The sequence below is a fragment of the Hemibagrus wyckioides genome, linkage group LG04 (assembly GCF_019097595.1).
Source record: "Hemibagrus wyckioides isolate EC202008001 linkage group LG04, SWU_Hwy_1.0, whole genome shotgun sequence".
Lineage (NCBI taxonomy): Eukaryota > Metazoa > Chordata > Actinopteri > Siluriformes > Bagridae > Hemibagrus > Hemibagrus wyckioides.
In genome coordinates, this window is record NC_080713.1 from 14,938,760 (window position 1) to 14,965,706 (window position 26,947).

The window sequence follows — 26,947 nt, forward strand, 5'->3', positions numbered from 1 at the left end:
GGAGGATGTTAGATTGTCCAGTCTGGCAGACTGTGGTCGATTTGTGCAAAAGTCCAGCTGCAGAGAGGAGTGCTAATTCCAAGCTGTTTAAGCTTCCAGATTAGCTTAGACGGGCTGACGGTGTTAAATGCTGAACTAAAGTCAGTGAACAGCATCCTGACGTAAGTGTTGGGGATGTCCACGTGAGTCCGAGCAGAATGAAGCACTGTGGAGATGGCGTCCTCTATTGACCGGTTGTGGTGATAAGCGAACTGGTGTGGATTCAGAGTGGGAGGTAGACAGTCTTGGAGGTGGGTGAGGACCAGCCTTTCGAAGCACTTTGCTATGATAGGGGTGAGTGTGAACAGATGAAAGTCACTGGGCATCACTGCAGCAGAGTGCTTAGGCACAGGCACGATGGCAGCTGACTTAAAGCAGGTGAGGAAAACTGCCTGAGCTAGGGACAGGTTAAAGATGTCCGTGAAGACTTCAGTCAGTTGTCCTGCACAGGCTGTAATCACCCGGCCAGGGATGCCATCGGGGCCAGCTGCTTTTTGTGCATTGACCCTGTTCAGAGTAGCACACACTTCACAGGTGGAGAGAGTGAGTGGCTGCTTGTCTGGTAGTAGCTCAGCCTCGAGCATGGGCTCCATCCTCCCTTTTTCAAAATGAGCATTTGATTTGTGGTCAGTAATGGCCTGGATCTCTTGCCACATGCACCTTGGGTCAGCAGAGTTGAAGTATTCCTCAATCCGCTGTTTGTGTTTGTATTTGGCTTTGCATATTCCCCTCCTAAGATTGGCCCTGGTGATGCTATAGGCACCGGACCTGAAGGCTGTATTGCGTGCTTTAAGCAAAAGGTGAACCTCCCGGGTCATCCAGGGCTTCTGATTGGGGAACAAAATTATTTTTTCTGTGTGGTCACACTCACCAACCACAAGTTGGTGTGGATTTAGCCTTAGCTTGGCTCGTAGCCCTCCACGTTTTCCTCATCTTTGGTTACGGTCTCTGCACCGGCACCAGACTCTTCTGATTGGAACAAGGGCGCGACGTGTAGTGGCTTCCTAACAAGCTCGACCCGTAACTGGTCGAAGTTAAAAACATAGTTCGAAACAGAGTTTGTGTACACATAATTGATGTTAAATAACGCCTGACTGTCGTATGTTAAAATCGCACGACTGAATTGAACAAACATGCAGCTGAGTAGTAGGTAAATAACCACTAATATGGTAAATCCAGAGAGATGCTGAGCCTCACAATGCGTATGCGCCCCCATCTTGTGGATTTACACAAAATGATATTTTTGAGGAAAAATTTGCAGAAATTTTGAATTTCATACTAACTTGTACTTTAGTTAAGTTAAATATATTTTTATGGATTATGACTGGTATATGTCAGAGTTTAGTCAAAATACTGTTTTGAAACCAGTTCAAATTTTTAATGGCAGCAAAAAATGTTGTCCTCCCAGGTCAGAATTAGTCCAGTATGTTATAAAAAGCATAAAATATAATGAATTGCCCAATTCTCTTTTATGCATTTTTAGCCAACTTCACTTCAATTCATTACCACAAAACAACCTCTGTAATTAATTGTGGTCAACAGACCTTATTACATGAAATGGTGTTTTTGAGTAAAAATAAGCAGCAATTATTATCAGTGATACAGAATATCATGCTATAGGAAAATGCACATCATGATTGATTTATTATTATTAATAGTTATTAGATTTTAATTGAAACATATTGTTCAAATGAAATGACAAAAAACAATGTTGAAACTATAATAATTTATATAATTTTAGTGTATTTCATCTGAAAGGACAGTTCATGCAGCAAATTTTGGTTCAGAGGTCTGACAAATAGATCAAACTTTTGTTTTTATAGTAAAGATCTCTGGCAGCTATCATTAGATTTGTCACATACACCAGAACAAACTAGAGGGTTTCTATCACCTCGGGCTCTAAGGCCCCGAAACCATCAGAAAACAGGTTGTCAAAGCACATGTTCATAAATATAAAATAAAACGAGAAATACAAGAAGTGATTCATTCTGCACAACAGACAACAATTCTCTGACAATGTTTCCTGAATAAAAAGTCTAGAAAAAATGTGATTGTTTCAAATAATTAACTCATCAATAATAATTAACTCAGTCAATTATTTCAGGGATTTGATATTTAAGTACTATAGATATCAACTGGAATGAACTCTGTTCCTGTCTTGGAACACTTTTGTTAGATACTGACCACTGCAGACCAGGAACACCCCACAAGAGCTGCAATTTTGGAGATGCTCTGATCCAGTCGTCTAGCCATTTGGCCCTTGTCAGACTTGCTCAAATCTTTACGCTTGCCCATTTTTCATGCTTCCAACACATCAACTCTGAGGACAAAATGTTCACTTGCTGCCTAATATATCCCATCCACTAACAGGTGCCATGATGAGGAGATGATCACTGTTATTCACTTCACATGTCAGTGGTCATAATGTTATGCCTGATTGGTGTATACTCTGTACAGTAAACTTGACTTGCTGTCCTGTGCTGCTTGCCTCAAAATGGTTCTGAGAGAGGGCTACAGATCCGCTCGCCAAGCTCAAGCAGATAGTCCATCCAAAATTTTCAGTCTCAATGAAGTAAAATTGCACACCACAACTACAGTATAATACAGAACTAACCAATAATGAAATTCATTGGCCAATATTTTTAATCAAATGGTATCAATTTTGTCAATGTGTTTTTGCAGCCCAAATGCAAAAAAAGCAAACGTTTTGCAAAATGATTTTTTTAAAACTATGTTGAATGTCAGATAAGTGCTCTATTATAGTTTTTATTTCCATATTGTTTTGCTATAAGACATTATGCAATACTAGGCTAACTGGGACTAAAATTATGGTAAACCTAAACCAGAGTGCCTTATCTAATTAATCAGCAGGAGCAGGAGGAGGGGAACAAGATGAGCCTTCTCAGGCCAGCTCTAAGAAGGCAATCGAGAATAGGTGCCAGGGCTTGAGCCAGGAGGAGATCATTCAGAAGAACCTTGCTGAGTTCATCCGCAGGCAAGCAGGTGGACGAACAGAAAAGTCCAAGTATGTATATCTGAATTATATGACAAATTATTTTGTGTTGCTGTTGTCACAGGAGCATGTGTATTTTCAATTTAATTTTGTGTTGTTTTCTGCTTATTGAAAATAAGAGGGTAAAACACCTTAACTCATAAGTAATTAATTAATAGTGAATTAATAATTCAGTCTGGACTTTGATGTGGTCAGACCCATCGCCCTGATAAAAACTATAAAAATAATACCTAATCATATATATGATGTATCATATATATATATATATATATATATATATATATATATATATATATATATATATATATATATATATATATATATATATATATATATAGTGTGTGTGTGTGTGTGTGTGTATATATATATATATATATGTATATGTGTGTGTGTGTTTCATGTTATTTTTGACAGTAAATCCCCTAAACCCCAGAAACCAAAAGGGAAGGAAAAAAGAGTTTGGGATATGGGTGGCACAAGCACTAAAAATCTAGACTACAGTGAAACTAATAACAGGAAATATAATAACCAAGAACAAGATGAGGAGTTCCCAGCTGAAATGGTATGTATCAAGTTAGCAACCACCTTCAAATTTTCAACTTAGTATTATTTTAACTTCAAAACAGTTTGAATTTAGAAAATATCTCTTCGAGATCAAAAGATATGAGCATTTGAAATCGGAAAAAAATTACTACTTTTTACATTTTTGCTCTAAATAAATAAATTTGTGAAATGAACCCAGTTTGCAAACCCGAGTTCGTAAAAATTGTCCTTAAATTGCTATATCTTTTGATCTAGAAGAGGTATAAATGTTTTTTTTTCTGTATAATTCAAATGTAATGGTTTTAACACAAAACCACTTTTTACAAGTGATTTTTAAGTAGAAAGTCAATACATGTTTTATTTTTTTATTTTTATAAAGACTAACTCATCTAGACTATTTTCAACATGTAAAACATCACATAAACAATTAATAAAAGTCTTTTGTAAAATATTGTAATTACTTTTTATAGCTGAAATTTGTATTAAATCTGGTAATTGAAGCACATTTTCAGTAAAATCATTTTGCAATGTAGTTATATATGTGGCATTACAGTTTCAAAGTTACAGTGAGTATACATCAAGTTAAATGATATGAATTGGCATTATTGAAAACATTCAAGGTTGTCAGGTTTTGGCATTACAGTTCAAACACTCTTTTTCAGGTTTCACTTCATAACTGTTGTAGATTTAAAAAACATATCTCTATATGATCCTAATATTTATATCTATATAAATATCTATATTCCTGATATTTCACATGGTCATTGAAAAACTGCTGCCTTCCATAATTCATACATTCTGGGATCAAGCCAGAGGCAAGAAATTCTGGCTTAACTTTTTTCACTGTAGTCAATGTTTTATCTTTAGTTTGCTATAAAACACAATCTAAAAATCTATAAAACATGCACTCTCTCACTAATCGAGGCCGCCGTGCACCGTCAAAAGATCGGGAGGCATGAATTTAGATGTAAATGCAAATTGCAAGGCATTCATTTCTAAAAAATAATTTTTAAATGAACAGAGGGTGTAATCACTACTTTCAGAATATCTAAATGTTTTGGCTGTAGCTGGTTGGAAAGTGCAAATACACTGCTCAAAATAATTAAAGGAACACTTTTTAATAAAAGTATAGCATCAAGTCAATTAAACTTCTGGTATATTGATCTGGTCAGTTAAGTAGCAGAGGGGGTTGTTAATCAGTTTCAGCTGCTTTGGTGTTAATGAAATTAACAGCAGATGCACTAGATGGGCAACAATGAGACGACACCCCAAACAGGAATGGTTTTACAGGTTCTGACTGTTTTTCACTAGTTTTGCATTTGGCTAGGGTCAGTGTCACTACTGGTAGCATGAGGTGATACCTGGACCCTACAGAGGTTTCACAAGCAGTCCAACTCCTCCAGGATGGCACATCAATATGTACCATTGCCAGAAGGTTTGCTGTGTCTCCCAGCACAGTCTCAAGAGCATGGAGGAGATTCCAGGAGACAAGCAGTTACTCTAGGAGAGCTGGACAGGGCCATAGAAGGTCTTTAACCCAACAGCAGGTATCTGCTTTGACCGGAGGAACAGGATGAGCACTGCCACAGCCCTACAAAATGACCTCCAGCAGGGCACTGATGTAAATGTCTCTGACCAAACAATTGGAAACAGACTTCAAGAAGGTGGCCTGAGGGCCCAACATCCTCTAGTGGGCCCTGTGCTCTCTGCACCGTGGAGCTCGATTGGCATTTTCCATTGAACACCACAATTGGCAGGTCCACCTCTGGCGCTCTGTGCTTTTCACAGATGAGAGCAGGTTCAACCTGAGCACATGTGACAGACGTCAAAGGGTCTGGAGAAGCTGTGGAGAATATTATGCTGCCTGTAACAACATTCAGCATGACTGGTTTGGTGGTGGGTCCAGGATGGTCTGGGGAGGCATATCCATGGAGGGATGCACAGACCTCTACAGGCTAGACAATGGCACCCTGACTGCCATTAGGTATCGGGATGTAATCCTTGGACCCATTGTCAGACCCTACACTGGTACAGTGGGTACCTCCTGGGTTCCTCATGGTGCACAACAATGCCTGGCCTCACATGGCGAGAGTAAGTTACTGGAGGATGAAGGAATTGATACCACTGAATGGCCCCCATGCTCGCCTGACCTAAATTCAGTTGATCACCTCTGGGACATTATGTTTCGGTCCATCTGATGTTGCCAGGTTGCACCTCAGGCTGTTCAGGAGCTTAGTGATGCCCTTGTCCAGATCTGAGGGGAAATACCCCAGGGCTCCATCCGTCGTCTCATTTGGAGCATGCACCGATGTTGTCAGGCATGCATACAAGCATGTGGGGGCCATACAAACTACTGAGTACCATTTTGAGTTGCTGCAATGAAATTTCAGCAAAATGGACTAGCCTGCTGCATAATTTTTTTACTTAGATTTTTCAGGGTCTTTGAATTCAGCCCTCAGAATAGATAAACAGCATGATATTTTTCCCCATTGAGATCTGATGTGTTTTCAGTGTTCCTTTTAATTTTTTTGAGCAGTGTATTTTGGGCTGACTGGTCATACGCAAATAAAGTTTGCACCTGTATTCATTCGCTCATTTCATGAATGTCACCTCATTAGTATTCACAAACCCAAAATAGTTCACATTTGACCTCAAATCACATGCGTGTCACAGGATGTTGCAAAATAAACATTTTAATTATTATAATTATATACCAATTATTATAATTATATCGGCAGATGGTCAACTTAAAGAGCAATTTTTTGATATTTAAATCAGATTCAGGGGAATTTTCTTATCTTTCTAACCAATGTATTTGCATTCAATTTAAACCACAAACAATAATTGATAGCAATTTTGGGGCAGTTTGTATAGTAAATTATCGATTTTGCCCTGATTACTCACACTACTTGGCCACTGCAGTAACTGTTACTGCTTTACTGTGAATGTTCCTATACCCTAATAATGTTTTGTGGCTTATGGTAATCCATCAGCATACCATACTCCATAATCCATACCCACATTGACTTGTGAATGAAATGCACTGAATTGGGTCTGTTTAGATAAAGTACAGTAATCCCCTGTTTATCGCAGGGGATACATTCCAAAACCACCCGCGATAAATGAAAATTCACGATACATGGACGCCACCCCCAGATGCTTTTTTTTTTTATTGTTTAAGCCATAAATTACTCTCCCACACTCTTTAAACACACACACAAAACATTTGCAAGCATATAGCAAGATGAATCTTGCATAAATTCGTAGAAATATCACATTTATAGTGAGTACTATATGTATGTATGTATGTATGTTCCTTGCCAGAAGCCTTAGAAGGTGCAGAGCATTTGGGCGACATAATAGGGCTTGCAGAAAGACCCTAAAAATACAGCGTACAAAGAACAAAACCAAATACTCAGGACAGTGACACGCGAAAAATTGGGAGACTGGAGAATTCTGCTTCCCTTTCCCTAACTGCACGCATAGCCAGCAGCCAATCACAACCGTGATTAAATGAATGGGGCATTCCCATTGGTCAGACTCTGTTTGTTTGTTTTTTTTTTGGCTCAGCAAATCCAGGTGGGCTCTATGAAGGGTGACCTGCGAGATGTGGAGTATGAGTCTTCTGAGGATATGGATGAGGAAGAGGAGGAACAAAAAGACATGTTAGCGACTCATGATGTCAGCAGAAAACGGTAAGGTTAAAATATTGAAACTATTTAGATTCAAATGGACTTCGTTCAGTTCCTCAGGACATACTATTTTTTGTATCTCTATGCAGGTTACTCTTTTTTTTCCCCTTTTTTTTCAAAAATCAAATCAAATTGATTTACTGGGAAATTCACATTTTTGTCCATGCTAGGAATCTTAGAGATTTAAGGGCATTTCTGGCAATTTTTGCAGTGAAACAGTATCAACCCTACTTTGAGGGGTGGTGCACTCATTTCTTATGACAGATCTTATAATGACATTGATGTCTGTGGCAATCCAGAACTGAAGCCAGATCATACCAAAATCACAAATAGCACCTTTAATCTATTTGGGGGGGGGGCTAAAATCTGCTATTTTCCAGATCTATCCAGGCATCTAGAATTTTCCAGTAATATGACTAGTAGTATGAATACAGAGACTTTTAGCCTACCAGGTTAGTTTTTCTAGAGCTGCCTAAATGGAAACATTTCAGCACTTTTCTCAAGAGGCTGCAGCAGATTTATTTTGCTATGTCTACACTGAGTTTATGAAAACAATAGCAAAATGAACTCTGTGGAAGCATCTGCTAAGATGAGTAAGGCCTACAAGGCATATTTCGGCATGCCTTTTGAGAATGAAGAGAATCCCTGGCTTACTCTGTGTATCTCAAAGAATACAACAGTGCCAGGACATTGCTAGATGCCTTGAAGTAAGATGAGTACAAATAAGAGGTCATCTGAGATTTCATTTTGTTGGCATTCCTGAATCCTGTCCAAGGTGGTTTTAACCAAGCTTCCCTGTTATCTTTGTCTTTGGGACAGCAGGGACAAAGGCACACTAGCAACTTGTTATAACTGAAAAGAGTTTGTTGGGAGAAACATCATTAAGTGGGAACCATTGGTGGACCCCTGAAAGGTTCTGATGTCACCATTGCACAAATTATCCTTATAAAATAACTGCTCTAGTTAAGGAGTCCACAAATACCTTCAAGTTCTTTCTTCCTAAGAGGTTGGGGGCAAAATCAAAGCCAACGTCTTTGTCAGACCACAGATAAAGAAGATTGTGGAGTGCAAAGAGTTCTCCAAGAATTCAGAAAGAGAAACTCCCTTGGAACAGATTTATTGCAGTGGGTCGGGGCTTCCTGACAATCACAAAGCTAGAATTTAAAAGGGTTGGACAATGAAACACCTACACTATATTGCCAAAAGTATTCGCTCACCCATCCAAATAATCAGAATCAGGTGTTCCAATCACTTCCATGGCCACAGGTGTATAAAATCAAGCACCTAGGCATGCAGACTGTTTTTACAAACATTTGTGAAAGAATGGGTCGCTCTCAGGAGCTTAGTGAATTCCAGCGTGGAACTGTGATAGGATGCCACCTGTGCAACAAATCCAGTCGTGAAATTTCCTCGCTCCTAAATATTCCACAGTCAACTGTCAGCTGTATTATAAGAACGTGGAAGTGTTTGGGAACGACAGCAACTCAGCCAAGAAGTGGTAGGCCATGTAAACTGATGGAGCGGGGTCAGCGGATGCTGAGGAGCATAGTGCGAAGAGGTCGCCAACTTTCTGCAGAGTCAATCGCTACAGACCTCCAAACTTCATGTGGCCTTCAGATTAGCTCAAGAACAGTGCGCAGAGAGCTTCATGGAATGGGTTTCCATGGCCGAGCAGCTGCATCCAAGCCATACATCACCAAGAGCAATGCAAAGCGTCTGATGCAGTGGTGTAAAGCACGCCGCCACTGAACTCTAGAGCAGTGGAGACGCGTTCTCTAGAGTGACGAATCACGCTTCTCCATCTGGCAATCTGATGGACGAGTCTGGGTTTGGCGGTTGCCAGGAGAACGGTACTTGTCTGACTGCATTGTGCCAAGTGTAAAGTTTGGTGGAGGGGGGATTATGGTGTGGGGTTGTTTTTCAGGAGCTGGGCTTGGCCCCTTAGTTCCAGTGAAAGGAACTCTGAATGCTTCAGCATACCAAGACATTTTGGACAATTCCACGCTCCCAACTTTGTGGGAACAGCTTGGAGCTGGTCCCTTCCTCTTCCAACATGACTGTGCACCAGTGCACAAAGCAAGGTCCATAAAGACATGGATGACAGAGTCTGGTGTGGATGAACTTGACTGGCCTGCACAGAGTCCTGACCTCAACCCGATAGAACACCTTTGGGATGAATTAGAGCGGAGACTGAGAGCCAGGCTTTCTTGTCCAACATCAGTGTGTGACCTCACAAATGCGCTTCTGGAAGAATGGTCAAAAATTCCCATAAACACACTCCTAAACCTTGTGGACAGCCTTCCCAGAACAGTTGAAGCTGTTATAGCTGCAAAGGGTGGACCGATGTCATATTGAACCCTATGGATTAGGAATGGGATGTCACTTAAGTTCATAAGCGAGTCAAGGCAGGCGAGCGAATACTTTTGGCAATATAGTGTATATATGCACAGCCTGTAGGCAAGTCTTCACTGATTTCACATTCCATTAGTAACAGCAGAATGTGAGTGTTGAATTAGTAGAGCAATTGCAGTACATAAAATATTTTGATTTACACAACATAATGGGAGATATTAGCAACCACAGTGATTTTTTTGTTTGCACATTAAACATAATAACAATAAGCAGAAAGAGATTTTTTTTTTTAACATTTAAAATATCGCATCACTTTTACTTTACAGAACATTTTTAAGATTTAAAAGATAACTAACACTTAGTTCTTTGCTGTTAAATATTGTTCTTTTTATTTCATGATTTAACTATTTCATTCATAATTCTTGTATTGTATTGTATGATTAAAGTTATGAACATTTAAAAAAAAAAACAATTTCAATGCAGTCAATACAAAATAACAGAAGAATCACAATGAATAAGTAAAATCAATAATATAAATCACAACAAGTAGACTAACATTTGAATATAACATTCGCATAAATTTCATCATTAAAAAAGGAACATTTGCATTTTTAGCGATATATGCCACTTATTTAAAATCCGATTGCAGAACTGAATTTAAACTGAATGGTTTTTGAAATATTTGAGGTCAACTTTGAATAATTATACCGAACAGCATTTGAAAGTTAATCCTTTTCTTTGATTGGTTGAAATAATTTAAATTTGCATAAATCAACAAACAGTATGCACATTTTGAATAGAAAATACCCACCCCTTCAAACCTGCAGCCGTGAGCGAGCCGGTAATTTAATTGGTAAAAAAGCATATCACCGCAAATCATACTTTTGGCTGTGTAAAATGTATTCAAACACAACCTACAACATTTGAAAGATCATTTTATTAGCTTTTTAAACATGTATGTTCCTGTACATTTTACTTTATGTACTTTCTGAAAGAAGCAATTAATGTACACCATCTATCTGAATTATGGCCTATTCCAGTACGCTTATTAGTTGATTTGTGGTAGCTAGAGACATATCAGTTCAAAGGGCATTGTGGTGTTTCAAGAACCATGGTATCCAAGTAGGCATACTACCACAAAAGACAAACCAAATACAACAGTATTAACTCTCGCTGCAAGAGGAAGCTGTGAGAAATGGATTTCCAGGTCCTAAGGTAAGATAGAACTTTATTAATCCCGAAGGAAATTCTTTTGCCAGAGACTGCTTCAGAGTACACAAGAGAAATAAGCATAAATGAAATATGCTAAATATACAAAGTGTACAAAAAGCTGTTTGAGGATTAAGATAATACTGCACATGACATTGCACGTGACATTGCACATGGTATGATATTAGCATACATATTGTTAATATTGTAGATTGGGATATTGCCCATTATAATACAGTGATACAGTCAGTGTGGTTATTGTGTCAGCTCTGATCTCTATTAAAAGGGGAGGAGTTGTAGAATTTGATGGCCACTGGTAGGAAATACCTCCTGGCATTCTGTGGTTGTCCTCGGTGGTCTCAGTCTACAGCTGAATGTGCTCCAGTAGGACTCCAGTGTTGCATACAGGAAGTGTGCCATGTTGTCAAGGATACTGAGAAGATTCCTCAGGTTTCTCCTCTGACACCTCAGCCAGAGACTCCAGCTCCACTCCCATGACAGATTCCGCTTTCCTAATAAGCTTGTTGACTCTGTTGGCATCAGCACACTACAGCATAGAAGAAGACACTGGCTACCATTGAGTGGTAGAACATCTACAGCATGGTTCTGTAGACATTAAAAGAGTACCCTGGGGTTAAGCAGTCAGTGCCTGCAGCCTTACCAGGGCTTCTCACGTCCTCTGTGGTGATGTTGATTGGTGGGTCTGAGGTATTGTGGTATAATGGAGGAGGAAAGGGGGAGTGTTGCATGGAGAAAGAGGGGGGTTGTTGTGGGATGGGGGTCAGTCACAGGAGGAGCTGGGGTGAGTTTGGGCAGAAACCACATTTTCAAACTTGAAAAAAAAAAACAGATTTGAATCATTGGCCTCATTTAGGTCTCTCTCCTTCACCTGCTCAGTCCTTCTTCCACGGAGAAGTGATGGTTTGCATGCCATTCCACAATCTCTCATGTTATATTTAGCAAGTCCATGTGATGCTACCTCTAATGCTCATTTCATTGCTCCCATAGCACTTAAGAATGATTTTTTTGTGGTTGTTTGTTTCCGCGGTGTTATAGTTCTTTCTTTCACTAGTCTAAATATAATTCACAACTACAAATGAGACCAACATGCAATCAGCTTTCTGTTATTGGTGCAAGTCTCTCTCAGATTGTACCACAGACATAAAACGGATTTTATTTTTCAGCTATGGGGAAGTGCAAGTTTAGCAATACTTGGTTTGAAAAAACTGGATTTAGGGCTTGGTTAAGGCCAGTTGCTAACAGCGTATTAAAAGCCTGCTGTTATGTATGCAAGAAAGTGATTTAACTTGGAATGTTGGGTGTACGGGTGCTGGAGTCTCATGCAAAAAGTGAATCGCACCACCAAAATGAAACAGCTGGACCTGCACGTAGGTTTTTGGGAAGGCGGGCAGGTACAGTCAAGATATCTGGGATCCCAGTTCATGGAGCATGCTACAGCCGAGGCGTTGTTGTCGTAGGTCTTAAATTTAATTCTTAATGGTCTTAAAAAGGTCTTAAAAAATCTTAAATTTGACTTGGTGAAACCTGCAGAAACCCTGTGTGCTCTTCAGAGTTCGAAAGACTGAAGGTCATGGTAGACTTTTCAGAGGTATCTTGTATAAGTAAGCACACTCATGGCAACTTAATATAAATGTAATAAGAATTATTACCAGTGGTTATAGTCCATCTCTGACCGATGACATAAGTTGTTGTTTTAGACAAGGTACAAATGGAATAGTCAGGTCTCTTCTACAACAACATTAACCTAACTTATTTGTAACTTTCTAAGCAAGATTCTATCATAGTATTGTATAGTTAAAAACTGTCATCTCTTTGTGAGTTTTAATTATTCTTAAAGAAAAAGTCAAATCCAAAGTTATTTTATGTTTACAGGTGTCCTTCCAAGTGTTCACTGCAATATGAAAAGCCCATGGTGCACTCATTGCATGTCGAAATGGTGGCCCTTGTGAGAGAGCTGCTCAGCAAATTTATGAAGCCAGAGGCTATCCCACTGAGAGATTTACAGCTTTGAAACAAAACACACTGTGTTGGAAGGTTCTGCTACTCTGCCATGAACAAGACTCGTGTGGATAGGAAAAGGATGGGTTGGGAATCTCAACAACTCTCTCAGAGAAGGGTACATAATATCAGCTTAGTTCCCACTCAAAAATCTTCCCCTGGACAACAAAACAACCACTTCACTCTTTGCTCTGACCCCATGTTGTTTTCAGTGTGACGAGGTCAGTCAACTAGAGGAGGAGGTTTGGGGCATACCAGATTTAGACCTGGTACCTCATGCCGAGAGTTTTATGTATTTTCTATTTTGTATTTATTTCCCATTATTAAAGTTACCAGTACTTGGAGCAAGTTTTTGTTGTTAATTGAACTGAACTGTAGTAAACTGTCTGTGTATTTCCTATTTTATTTTAATTTCCTGGTATTTAAATTTACCATTATTTCTTTTGAGTAAAACAATTTCAGAAATTTCATGTTTTAGGTTGTAGGTCATCTGTCAAGGCAAAAGCTTACCAGCAAAACTTGATATCTTCTTCTTCTTCTTCTTCTTCTTTTGGCTTTTCCCTTCAGGGGTCGCCACAGCGAATCATCTCTCTCCACCTATCCCTATCTTCTGCATCCTCTACACTTGCACCCACTAGCTTCATATCCTCATTTATTACATCCATATACCTCCTCTTTGGCCTTCCCCTTTGCCTCCTTCCTGGCAGCTCCATGTCCAACATTCTCCTACCAATATACTCACTCTCCCTCCTCTGAACATGTTCAAACCATCTTAAGCTGGCCTCCCTAACATTGTCCCCCAAACATCCAACATGAGGTGTCCCTCTGATGTACTCGTTCCTAATCCTGTTTAACCTTGTCACTCCCAAAGAGAACCTCAACATCTTCAGTTCTGCTACCTCTAGCTCTGACTCCTGTGTCTTCCTCAGTGACACTGTCTCTAAACCATACAGCATGGCTGGTCTCACCACTGTCTTGTACAGCTTCCCCTTGATTCTAGCTGATATTTTTCTATCACACAGAACTTCCGACACCTTTCTCCACCCATTCCAACCTGTCTGCACTTGCTTCTTTACCTCTTTCCATTACTCTGGACTGTTGACCCCAAGTATTTAAACTCCTGTACCTTCTTCACCTCTTCACCCTGTAATCTTACGGTTCCACTTCCCTCCCTTTCATTCACACACATGACCCTGTTAAAGAAACTAGTTAAAAAATTCCACTGCTGCCGCTCTTAGACACTTCCAGACCTCAACCAGGATGTCGTCAGGACCAACTGCCTTTCCAATTTTCATCCTCTTCAAAGCCTTCCTGACTTCATCCTTTCTAATCTTATCTACTTTCTGTTCCACAGAATTCACCCCTTCTAATCTTTTTTCCCTTTCATTTTCCTCATTCATCAGCTCTTCAAAGTACTCCTTTCATCTCCTCTGTACACTCTCCCCACCTTTCCATCTCTATTCTTAATAATTCTAACTTGCTGCACATCCTTCCCATCTTGATCCCTCTGCCTAGCTAACCTGTACAAGTCCTTCTCTCCTTCCCTAGTGTCTAACCTAGTGTAACCACTTGTCATATGCCTTCTGCTTGGCCTTAGACACCTCCCTTTTCACTCTGTGCTGTAACTCCTTCTTCTTGGCTAACCTCTTCCTCTGAATACTATCCTGAACTTCCTCATTTCACCAGCAAGTCTCCTTATCTTCTTTTCTCCTTCCAGATGACACACACAGCACCTTTCTTCCTGTCTCCCTGATCACTTCTGCTGTAGTTTCCCAGTCATCTGGCAGCACTACCTGATCACCCAGAGCCTGCCTCAACTTCTGTCTAAATTCCTTACAACATTCCTCCTTTTTCAGCTTCCACCACTTGGTTTTCTTCTCCATCTCTATCTTTGACCTTTTCTTACAGACCATCAAAGTCATCCTACACACCACCATCCTATGCTGTTTGGCTACACTCTCTCCCACTACCACTTTACAGTCAGTAATCTCTTTCAGATTGCCTCTTCTACATAGGATGTAGTCTACCTGTGTGCTCCTACCTCCACTCTTGTAAGTCACTCTATGCTCCTCCCACTTCTGAAAATAAGTGTTAACCACAGCCATGTCCATCTCTTAGCAAAGTCCACTACCATCTGCCCTTCAAGGTTCCTTTCCTTAACTCCAAACTTGCCCACCACCTCCTCATCACCTGTGTTCCCCTCACCACCATGTCCATTAAAATCTGCTCCTATCACCACTCTCTCACCCGTGGGAATACTCTCTACCACCTCATCTAATTCACTCCAGAATCTCTCTTTCTCCTCTAACTCACAACCTACCTGTGGGGCCTAACCACTAACAACATTCAACATCACCCCTTCAATCTCCAACTTCATACTCATCACCCTATCTGACACTCTCTTCACCTGAACATTCCTCACAAACTCCTCCTTCAGGACCACACGTACCCCATTTCTCTTACTATCCACACCATAATAAAACAGCTTGAATCCTGCTTCTATACTACGAGCCTTGCTACCCTTCCACCTGGTCCCCTGTACACACAGTATATCCACCTTCCTTCTCTCCATCATATCAGCCAGCTCTCTACCTTTCCCTGTCATAGTACCAACATTCAGAGTTCTTATTCTCAGTCCTACACTCTTACCTTTCCTCTTCTCTCTTTGTCTACGCACTCTCCTCCCTCTTCTACTTCTTCGACCAACAGTAGTCCAATTTCCACCGGCGCCCTGTAAGTTAACAGCACCTATGGCGGTCATTGTTAACCCGGGCCTCGTCTGATCTGGTATGAAATTCAGAGTACTGATGATTAAGTTTGGCAGTGTTTTACGCCGGATGCCCTTCCTGACGCAACCCTCTCTATTTATCCGGGCTTGGGACCGGCACAGAAGCCACTGGACTGTGACCCCCATGGCTAGATTAACAGCAAAACTTAATATCATACATACTAAATGTTACATGTGTTTGCATCATATTGCAGTCTGAGCCTGTCAAGGGCTAATGGCATTGGCAGATACAGTTCTAGTTAGTTTCAAGGAAAATAATTTTCAAATTATGTTCTCTTTTTGGCAATATACCTCCACCCCTGCAACCCTTTTTTGCTTTAACCAATGTGTATTTCAGTTATTTTTTCTTGTTCAGTCAGAAAAATCCAGTCTGTCTTGGGCTTGAAAAAGTACACTGAAGTCTGATTAAATGGCATGGATATACAAATGTAAAAATGTGTGAATGTAAAAATGACAGTTCTGTTCAGGGTTCATTTCAGTCACTTTATTCTGTATCTGGTGCAAAGTGCAAAATTTTCCCTGTCAGATTTAGACAATCATCCATTGTAACTCCTGACACTTTGTCCCATTTCAGTTTCACATGAATTTGCCCATGTGAACACATTCCTTCTTTTTGCCAGCCCTTTCACTGACTGCACTGCCACCGCCCTGGCTCCAGCCCTTTTACTGACTGCACTGCCACCACTCTGCATCAGTAACGTTCTTGTGTTTTTCTGTGCGTTTAGTCACATAGTGGTGATTCAAACTGTAATCCTTAAACACAGAGAACTGTACTTCACAAACATAGCATACAACTTTAGTAATACACTGAATTCTGTTAATAAATACTTAGGAGTTCATGACTTGTTACCTGAGAAAACAGCTAACTCAGCATCTGTGGAGGTGCATAGACACCTAAAATATATATATATATATATATATATATATATATATATATATATATATATATATATATATATATATACACTATATTGCCAAAAGTATTCGCTCACCCATCCAAATAAACAGAATCAGGTGTTCCAATCACTTCCATGGCCACAGGTGTATAAAATCAAGCACCTAGGCATGCAGACTGTTTTTACAAACATTTGTGAAAGAATGGGTCGCTCTCAGGAGCTCAGTGAATTCCAGCGTGGAACTGTGATAGGATGCCACCTGTGCAACAAATCCAGTCGTGAAATTTCCTCGCTCCTAAATATTCCACAGTCAACTGTCAGCTGTATTATAAGAACGTGGAAGTATTTGGGAACGACAGCAACTCAGCCACGAAGTGGTAGGCCACGTAAACTGACGGAGCGGGGTCAGCGGATGCTGAGGCGCATAGTGCGAAGAGGTCGCCAACTTTCTGCAGAGTCAATCGCTACAGACCTCCAAACTTCATGTGGCCTTCAGATTAGCTCAAGAACAGTGCACAGAGAGCTTCATGGGTTTCCATGGCCGAGCAGCTGCATCCAAGCCATACATCACCAAGTGCAATGCAAAGCGTCGGATGCAGTGGTGTAAAACACGCCGCCACTGGACTCTAGAGCAGTGGAGACGCGTTCTCTGGAGTGACGAATCGCGCTTCTCCATCTGGCAATCTGATGGACGAGTCTGGGTTTGGCGGTTGCCAGGAGAACGGTACTTGTCTGACTGCATTGTGCCAAGTGTAAAGTTTTGTGGAGGGGGGATTATGGTGTGGGGTTGTTTTTCAGGAGCTGGGCTTGGCCCCTTAGTTCCAGTGAAAGGAACTCTGAATGCTTCAGCATACCAAGACATTTTGGACAATTCCATGCTCCCAACTTTGTGGGAACAGTTTGGAGCTGGCCCCTTCCTCTTCCAACATGACTGTGCACCAGTGCACAAAGCAAGGTCCATAAAGACATGGATGACAGAGTCTGGTGTGGATGAACTTGACTGGCCTGCACAGAGTCCTGACCTCAACCCGATAGAACACCTTTGGGATGAATTAGAGCGGAGACTGAGAGCCAGGCCTTCTCGTCCAACATCAGTGTGTGACCTCACAAATGCGCTTCTGGAAGAATAGTCAAAAATTCCCATAAACACACTCCTAAACCTTGTGGACAGCCTTCCCAGAAGAGTTGAAGCTGTTATAGCTGCAAAGGGTGGACCGACGTCATATTGAACCCTATGGATTAGGAATGGGATGTCACTTAAGTTCATATGTGAGTCAAGGCAGGTGAGCGAGCGAATACTTTTGGCAATATAGTGTGTGTGTGTATATATATATATATATATATATATATATATATATATATATATATATATATATATATATATATATATATATATATATACATACACACAGGGGTTGGACAATGAAACCGAAACGCCTGGTTTTAGACCACAATAATTCATTTGTATGGTGTAGGGCCTCCTTTTGCGGCCAATACAGCATCAATTCGTCTTGGGAATGACGGATACAAGTCCTGCACAGTGGCCAGAGGGATTTTGAGCCATTCTTCTTGAAGAATAGTGGCCAGGTCACTACGTGTTGCTGGTGGAGGAAAACGTTAACTGACTCGCTCCTCCAAAACACCCCAAAGTGGCTCAATAATATTTAGATCTGGTGACTGTGCAGGCCATGGGAGATGTTCAACTTCACTTTCATGTTCATCAAACCACTCTGTCACGAGTCTTGCTGTGTGTATTGGTGCATTATCATCCTGATACACGGCACCGCCTTCAGGATACAATGTTTGAACCATTGGGTGCACATGGTCCTCCAGAATGGTTCAGTAGTCCTTGGCAGTGACGTGGCCATCTAGCACAAGTATTGGGCCTAGGGAATGCCATGATATTGCAGCCCAAACCATCACTGATGCACCCCCATGCTTCACTCTGGGCATGCAACAGTCTGGGTGGTACGCTTCTTTGGGGCTTCTCCACACCGTAACTCTCCCGGATGTGGGAAAGACAGTGAAGGTGGACTCATCAGAGAACAATACATGTTTCACATTGTCCACAGCCCAAGATTTTCACTGCTGAAACAATGAAACCGACGTTTGGCATGGGCACGAGTGACCAAAGGTTTGGCTATAGCAGCCCGGCCATGTACATTGACCCTGTGGAGCTCCCGACGGACAGTTTTGGTGGAAACAGGAGAGTTGAGGTGCACATTTAATTCTGCAGTGAGTTGGGCAGCTGTGGTTTTATGTTTTTTGGATACAATCCGGGTTAGCACCCAGACATCCCTTTCAGACAGCTTCCTCTTGCATCCACAGTTACTCCTGTTGGATATGGTTCGTCCTTCTTGGTGGTATGCTGACATTACCCTGGATACCATGTCTCTTGATACATCACAAAGACTTGCTGTCTTAGTCACAGATGAGCCAACGAGACGTGCACCAACAATTTGTCCTCTTTTGAACTCTGATATGTCACCCATAATGTTGTGTGCATTGCAATATTTTAAGCAAAACTGTGCTATTACTCTGCTAATTAAACCTTCACACTCTGCTCTTACTGGTGGAATGTGCAATCAATGAAGCTTGGCCACCAGGCTGGTCAAATTTAGCCATGAAACCTCCAACACTAAATTGGCCAGTGTTTCAGTTTCATTGTCCAACCCCTGTATATATATATATTATAAGAAATTGGAAATTTGATCTTTTGTTTTTGTTATGAAAAACATTGAAGACATTTGGGTTTGAGAACAAAAGATAGATTTGAGATTATTTAATGTCAGTGTTTAATTATTGATATTTACTTCAATACAAATAAATAAGGTATATGCAACCAAATATGTTATTCACTTTATTTTAACTACAAATTAGGTGTTCTTATTTGTTTAATACATTTAAATGTAAACCCAACCTGTCTTGAGTTATAGTGAAAACTAAAGAATTGGCCCTACTGTTCCAAAACTTTCTGAGAGGACTGTGTAATAATTCCTGCATTCATAGTTCTTTTTCTAAATGCCTGTAGAACATTTTGCATGTGTGTGTTTTATATTTTGTCAGACCCAGAAAAGGTGGTATTGGTGGTATGTTTGGAGTGCTGAAAGGTCTGGTTGGCTCAAAGACCCTAACTCAGCAAGATATGGAACCTATTTTGGAGAAGATGAAAGACCACCTAATTGGTATGCAAACTGCCCTTCACCTAATAATGCATTACTGTACAAGCAATTATGTACTTACTTGCAGCAGTACTAACACACTGTCCTCATTTGAGTTAATACTGACAAAGATATACACTCACTGAGGACTTTATCAGAACATATCAGAATGCAATCTCAGTGTTTTTGATCATTGTTTGTCCCAGATGGGCTGATGATCTGGGATTTTCATGCACAACATTATTTAGACTTTAGAGTTTGCTCAGAATGTTGCAATAAAAGAAAAAAACATGCAATGAGGCTTGTGAAGGTGGTGCAATGGTGTGGGAACTCTTTTCTTTGCACTTGATACGCTTGGCCCTTTAATACCAATCAGTTGTTGCTGAGCATGTGCAACTCTTCATGGCTACAATTTACCTAATGGCTACTTTCATAATGATAATGCACCATAGCTAAACGCAAAAGCCATCTCAAACTGGTGACATGAACATGAAAGGGAGTTCAGTCTTCCTTAGAGCCCTTTCCAGTCACCAGAACTAAATACTTTAATAGAACACAATTGGAATGTGGTAAAAGGGGAGATTAGACAGGAAAAAATCGACAGGAATTGTGTGACATGATTGTCAACAAGGATTTTGACAATACCTTTGGATTCTATGACAGGAAAAATTGAGGCTGTTTTGAGAGCAAATAACAACTATTATATAGTGTTCCTAATAAAGTGCTCAGTGAGTATATGTTCATTATAAGAAGGGTCAACATGTCTCCTTAAAATTCACTCCTATTCTATATTTACCTTTGTTACACTGCACACATTATATTATAATGATGCATATAATTTTGATTATAACTATTTTGTACCTTAATCAAGCACTTTTTGATAATAAATGTTTAACACAATTTATTTTATTGACAAGTCATATGGTTTTGTGTTTTGAAGCTAAGAATGTAGCAGCTGACATTGCCTCACAACTTTGTGATTCTGTGGCCAGGAAACTGGAAGGGAAAGTCATGGGAACTTTCACCAGTGAGTATACTTTCTAAACAGCTGGTACAAATGAATTTTTTTTGTTTAACAATAAGCTTTAACACTTAAATGTGCATACTTGTTCAGCTACTCTCTCTTTCTGTATGTGCTAAATGACTGGGAGGAGCAAATTACTTTTCTATTTTCGCTATAGGAAGTATTTCTTCCTTGTTTTGCCAAAAATAGGATTAAAACATTGATAAGCATTGATACTTCCGTGTTTTCTGCTGATTTTGACAGGCGATACTAAAATGATAGGCATGATTTTTATGATTCTCAGGTTTGGAAACCTGCCATTTGTCAGCTCATAAGTATATGCCAGACCCCTTAATTTCTGTTGGAAATTGAGATGCTGTCAGAGTGTTTTCAAATTAAAATATAGAGAAAATAAAAGATGGTTGGCAGAAACAGTATGGGGATATGTGCACTTTATATCCAATAGAATACTACATTGGAATGTGGTAGTCACAGTGAAGCCAAATCAATTAAGTGCTTCAGCCTTTATGTAGACCCTTATAAACTAAAATGAAGAAACTGTACTCTGGTTTAAGACAAGACCAAATCCCACTTTTTGGAGGTAGAGGAGTATAGTGAGAAGTATATGGCTCCCACATTGAGGCATGGCACTAGGAAAGTTCTTATATAGTGACATGTGACTGTTGTCATTGTTGGAAAACCGCACTGATGGCATCATAAATTCACAGATGTACTGCAAAATCCTGAAAGAAAAATGCTACCTTCTCTTTACTCCCAGACATTTTTTCAAGGTCACTGCTGCCTGAGTAGCAGGAGGGAGTACAATCATACTTTGCAAATAACTGCCCAAAATGCCATTCGTGTTACTTTATAAATAACAATAAATCAGGTTTGGTCACAATAGCACAACACTAAACCAGTTAAATGACTGCTGAAATTTAATTGCCTGATGGTGGGCATTAAAAAAATAGTTAATTAAAAACGATTTACATATTAGCACCTAGATGCACCCTCTCAAATTTCAGCTTGGAGTTCCTGAGAAATAGTTATGTAATTGTAGCTCCACCCCCAATGAAGGACTATGTCTCAGACTTTGCATATAACCTCAGAATCTCCCCCTTATATATGTCTTTCATGTTTCATGTATGCATGGATTCTCTCATGAGTTATTACTAAATTGAGTAAATAAGTTTCTCCCTCATTAGTATTGACTGACAATAGGTGACCATGTTGTTTACAAATGTCAACATTTTTAGAACCTTTATGACACACACTGCTGAATAACCTGATACTAAAATTGTGAAACTAGGACCACAGTACAAGTTCTCAGAAGTAGGTTTTGCATATTATGCAAATTAACTAAACATTTAACTGGGCACAGCTGAATGAATTTTGAGGAAAAGCATTTATTTTAGGAAAAGCCAGGGAATAAGGAGCAAATTGTATGAATTACATTATTTGAGATATAAGCCAGAACATAAAATGCTTCACTTATAGCATAATAAAATTTGTTTGAGACTGCATCAGAGAGAAGAAGGTCACAACCTAAACACAGTATTCAAATTTTCTAATGCTATCTCAGTAGCTGCCATGTAATTAAGTTGATTATGCAGATGAGTCTCTGAATCATTATAATTGATTGGAATTGTTGTAAAGCTTTCTGGATTATTATGGTGCACGGGTATATTCAAGGAGATGATTTACTGTGCAAAAAGAGAGCCTGAGCAATAAATATGAACTTTTATAATGATTTTTAAACCATATAGACAATGCTCAAATATAAAATGCATATAGATATTTGCATATCCATACTTTTCTATCTGTATAACAATGTCACATCAATTGAAGGGAATTGTAGGCAGGAAAAACAGAACAAGCTCGAAGATCCCAACCAATCGTACTTTAAAGCAGCAAATTCCACCGAGCCTGCCCTTTTGGCTGTCACTCAGAAACTACATGCTGCTAAATCAGCCAAGTTGTCATCTGCCCTCATCCTCCTTGACCTTTTGGCAGTAATTGACTGCAAGACTCTCTTGACTGTGTTCTTGGAATTTGTGGAGTAGCATGGGAATGGTTTGCTTTCCTTCTGGAAGATCACTCATATCAGGTGACATGGAGGTAACACGGATCGGCATCTGCTCCACACAGACTCTCCACTGGTGTCCCAAAAGGCTCAATACTTGGTCCTCTTTTCTTTTCTTTTTTTAAACTCACTCTCTAGATGAAGTTGTATCCTCAAATAGGTTCTCTTACCACTGCTATGCTGATGACACTCCATTTACCTTCTTCCCTCCCTCAGATATCACAGCTATTGGTCAGATTTCAGAATCTTTGGCAGACATATCACAGTTGACAACTTATCAGCTAAAACCCAATCCCAGCAAAAACTGACCTGCTGTTCATCCCAGGTGATTCCTCCCCAGGTCAGGATCTTGTGATCTCCCTGGACAACTTGCTGATCTCTTTTTCAGCTACTGCTTACAACCTTGGGGTAACCATGGATAATCAACTGTCCTTTTCCACACGCATTGCTAAGTTCACATACTTGTGTTCTAGCAGAGCGATTCAGCCAATTTTATCCACACAGGCTGCTCAGGTGCTTGTTCAGTCTCTTGTTACTTTGAGATTGGACTATTGCAACTCTCTGCTGGCAGGTCTAACTTTAACTCTAACTCTGAGCACAATTCAACCTTTGCAAATGATCCACAGTGCAGCTGCATGACTTGTTTTCAACCTTCCTAAGGACTCCCACACCACAGCATTGCTGTGATCCCTCCACTGGCTTCTGGTAGCTGTATACATTAGATTCTAAACACTGATGATTGCCTACAAAGCCAAAAATGAATAAGAACCCTCTTACCTCAAAGCTCTTAGCACTTTTCACACTACTCACCACGCTCCAAGTGGTTCTCACAGGGTAAAAGGTAAGTAAACATTGTGACTCCTCTCTGTTCTGGCACCTAGGTAGTGGAATGCACTTCCCCTAGATGTCTGAACAGCTGAGTCACTTACTTTCTTCAAGCAATGGGTAAAGACTTACCTCTTCCTGGGATACTAGCACACACTTTTTCTTGTTTGTTTAAAAATAAAGTGTGCTATATTTCCTCCCAACAGAGTTTACTTATATTTACTTTACTTACTATAACGACTTATAGTATCCTTAGTCTGTGACCTAGTAAATAAGTATTTATGTATTCAATTATAGAGACTTCAAAGCATTTTAGGATATCGCTGTGTATTAGGGCATCTACCAAATGCTGTTAATGTAGGCATTAGTCCTAACAGAAACCAACATAACTAATTTCTGCTACCTGGGCAGAAAATCTGCTCCGTAAGACTTTATTATAGGTGAGATAATCAACACAAGAAGAGTTGTTTGTTAATGCAAACAGTATTCTGAGGGGGTCTCCCTTGAGTGTAATTATGAAACTTTTTTATCCTGCCCCTTATAATTCCATTCTTTTTACTTTGTCAATCACTTCTATTGATCCCAGGTTCTGCAGAGAAGACAACTATATCTGTTGCTTGCATTACAGTGCATCTGCATCTCTCTTTGCATCCAGTACCTGACAGATATAAAGTGGGGGGTTTTAATCACCCCAAAAATGTATTAGTTTACAATAAACATACACCCCAAAGTAAATCTTTCTTATGCCACAGTAATTTGCCAGTTTTGTTTGTTTGTTTTCTTGTTTGTTTTTTGGTATTGATTAAATAAAGACACATGTCATCTCTTTGAAAAGGGTTGATTATTACCTACCTGTATTCTGCCATGCAGCTACACTATATCATAACAGTTCAATTTATCAAAACTTCCTTAAATACACTTAATAATCTTAAGTAATAATTATGTGATTTGCTCCCTTTTCCCTTTTGAGGCAACCAGATTAAAATACTATAACTCCTAGAGAAAATGTGCAAAAACAAACTTTATTCAGTTTGGGGAAACTTGTATTTTTTAGAACTACATAAATAAGAAGGCTCACCACACATCCAGTATGTTATATGCACTCTTTATATTCCCGCTTTAAGAAATGTGCACGTCAAGCACTGTTTGTCCTTGTAGGTTTGCCATAGTTATTTTTGTAATGAGGAAGTCTCTAAGCACTTTTTTTTTTCGAAGCACATTTTTGTTTTCACCAACTTATTTTCTTTTTTTCCACTGACCCCCAAAGCACATGTCTGAAACTAATGATTATGTGTTATGTTAAGTTTATCCGTAGTAATGATTTGGAAACAGTTTATATTTTGTTCAGAACACACAAAAGCGATTGCCATGATTGCTTAATCGCTAGTGTAACTCAGTATAATTACAGCACGTTATGTTTGTTTTGCATAATTAATGATTTAGTGTTTGTTAGTGCAATATTAAGCAGCGCACATTATGACTTTTTATCACAATTTTTATTGCTTTTACTTTTAGTAAACATCTAAACATACCTGCTGCTTCTTGGAGGTTATTTTTGATTTTTTGGAAGACCAGTTTATCCCTGTCCTAGTGAGGGCAAAATACACTAATAAGTACATCATACAAGTGAAATACTACAGCAGCAGCCACTGTTCTTGACTAGTTCCCCTTTGTTGCATGAGAGAGTTCTCAGCTACATATGTATTCTCTTAGGCTAACTTTTGTCATTGCTTCTGTGCTTTTTAGAATGACAAAAGATTTGTGCTTCTACTGCCGGTCTTTATAATAATAATTATTCAGATCTGAAAGTTCCCTTCTGTTGCACGAGTTGATAATGCCCAACTATTGCCTCGCAACACAGTGCTTGGTTACTGTTTGACTGGAAGAGCCACATGTAGCTTTGAAGATGAAGTTTAGCACTGCTGGTATGATAGGGATGGTAAAAAGAAAAACATGAATTCAGAAGGAGGTAAGATATGGTGTAATCTAGCTAATGATACTTAACATATATTGCAATTTAGCCCTTAGCAAAAAACAGCCTTGTGTAATGACCTATTTTGACAGTATCTTACGTTTCACAGGCAAAGTTGGAAGATCACTTGTACATTTCTTGTGAAACTGCTTTGAGTTTATGGAAAACATTAAACTATATATTTTTTATGATGTTTTTCTTTCCTGCTTTTCTCATGCCCCCTCCCCAAACAAGCTGTGGCGTCTATGGTAAAGCAGGCTCTTCAGGATGCTCTGGTGCAAATCTTGCAGCCAAAACGAAGAGTAGACATTCTGAGAGATGTACTGGAGGCACAGGCTCAGAACAAGCCCTTCGTCATTACCTTCTGTGGGGTCAATGGGGTCGGCAAATCCACCAACCTTGCCAAGGTCAGGACAGTATACCTGCTAGTTTTTTGGGAAATTACTGTTAGTTTGGTTAATTGCTTTTACACAGCACTGTAATGATATACACTGATCAGCCATAGCATTAAAACCACCTACCTAATATTGTGTAGGTCCTTCTTGTACCGCAAATACAACTCTAATCCATCAAGGCATGGACTAGACTCATTTGTCCAGCACATCCCACAGCTCACTTAGATTGATCAGATTGGGGAATTTGTAAGCCATGTCCAGTACCTTCTCATGTTCCTCAAACCATTCTTGAATAATTTTTGTAGTGTGGCAGGCCACATTATCCTGCTGAATAAGGCCATTGTCATTAGGGAAATTCATTGTCATGAAGGGGTGTACTTTGTCTACAACAGTGTTTAGGTTGGTGGTATTATGATGCACAGTGTTGACACTGGTCTAGCATAGCAGCTATGTAGTCAGATGGGGTAGACATTGTTTCCCTTACTCGCCGGTGAGCCTTGGGCATTTTTGACCCTGTCGCCAGTTCACTAGTTGTCCTTCCTTGGCCATTTTGCTAGGTACTAACCAATGCATACCTGAAAACCTCACAAGATCTTCACTTCACTTCACTTGCCCTTTTTTCCTACTTCCAAAACATCACTTAATGCCTAATAAATTCCACCCTTGACAGGTGCCACTGTAATTAGATAAAGTTATTAACTTCACCTGGCATCTGTTAATGTTATGGCTGCTCAATGTATTTAATGTATTTGGGTTATTTATTAAAAGTGTCAATGTTTAATTTTTTTAATGTGTAGTTCTATTTTTAAAATCTGATTAGTTTTTTTTTTTTAAGTTTTAGTTATATAGCAATTAGAGTAGCCTTAATTAATCAGAGAAATCCAGACTTCCAAACTTATTGTCAGATAAGGACAATATTAAAGTGTGCAAACACCTTGTTTGTGTAATATTTTTGTT

General features: G+C 39.6%; 1 protein-coding gene across 2 annotated transcripts in view; it reads left to right on the forward strand.

Moving 5' to 3' along the window:
- The window catches only part of srpra (SRP receptor subunit alpha), a 52,604-nt gene that overhangs the window by 18,966 nt on the left and 6,691 nt on the right, over nt 1-26,947 (forward strand). Inside the window, exons 5-10 of one of the 2 annotated variants that reach the window (XM_058387244.1) lie at nt 2,908-3,064; nt 3,467-3,614; nt 7,166-7,290; nt 19,618-19,736; nt 20,653-20,739; nt 25,830-26,002. In XM_058387244.1, the coding sequence (XP_058243227.1) occupies nt 2,908-3,064; nt 3,467-3,614; nt 7,166-7,290; nt 19,618-19,736; nt 20,653-20,739; nt 25,830-26,002 (809 nt within the window). The remainder of the gene's footprint in view (nt 1-2,907; nt 3,065-3,466; nt 3,615-7,165; nt 7,291-19,617; nt 19,737-20,652; nt 20,740-25,829; nt 26,003-26,947) is intronic. The other variant, XM_058387245.1, reaches the window with a different exon arrangement.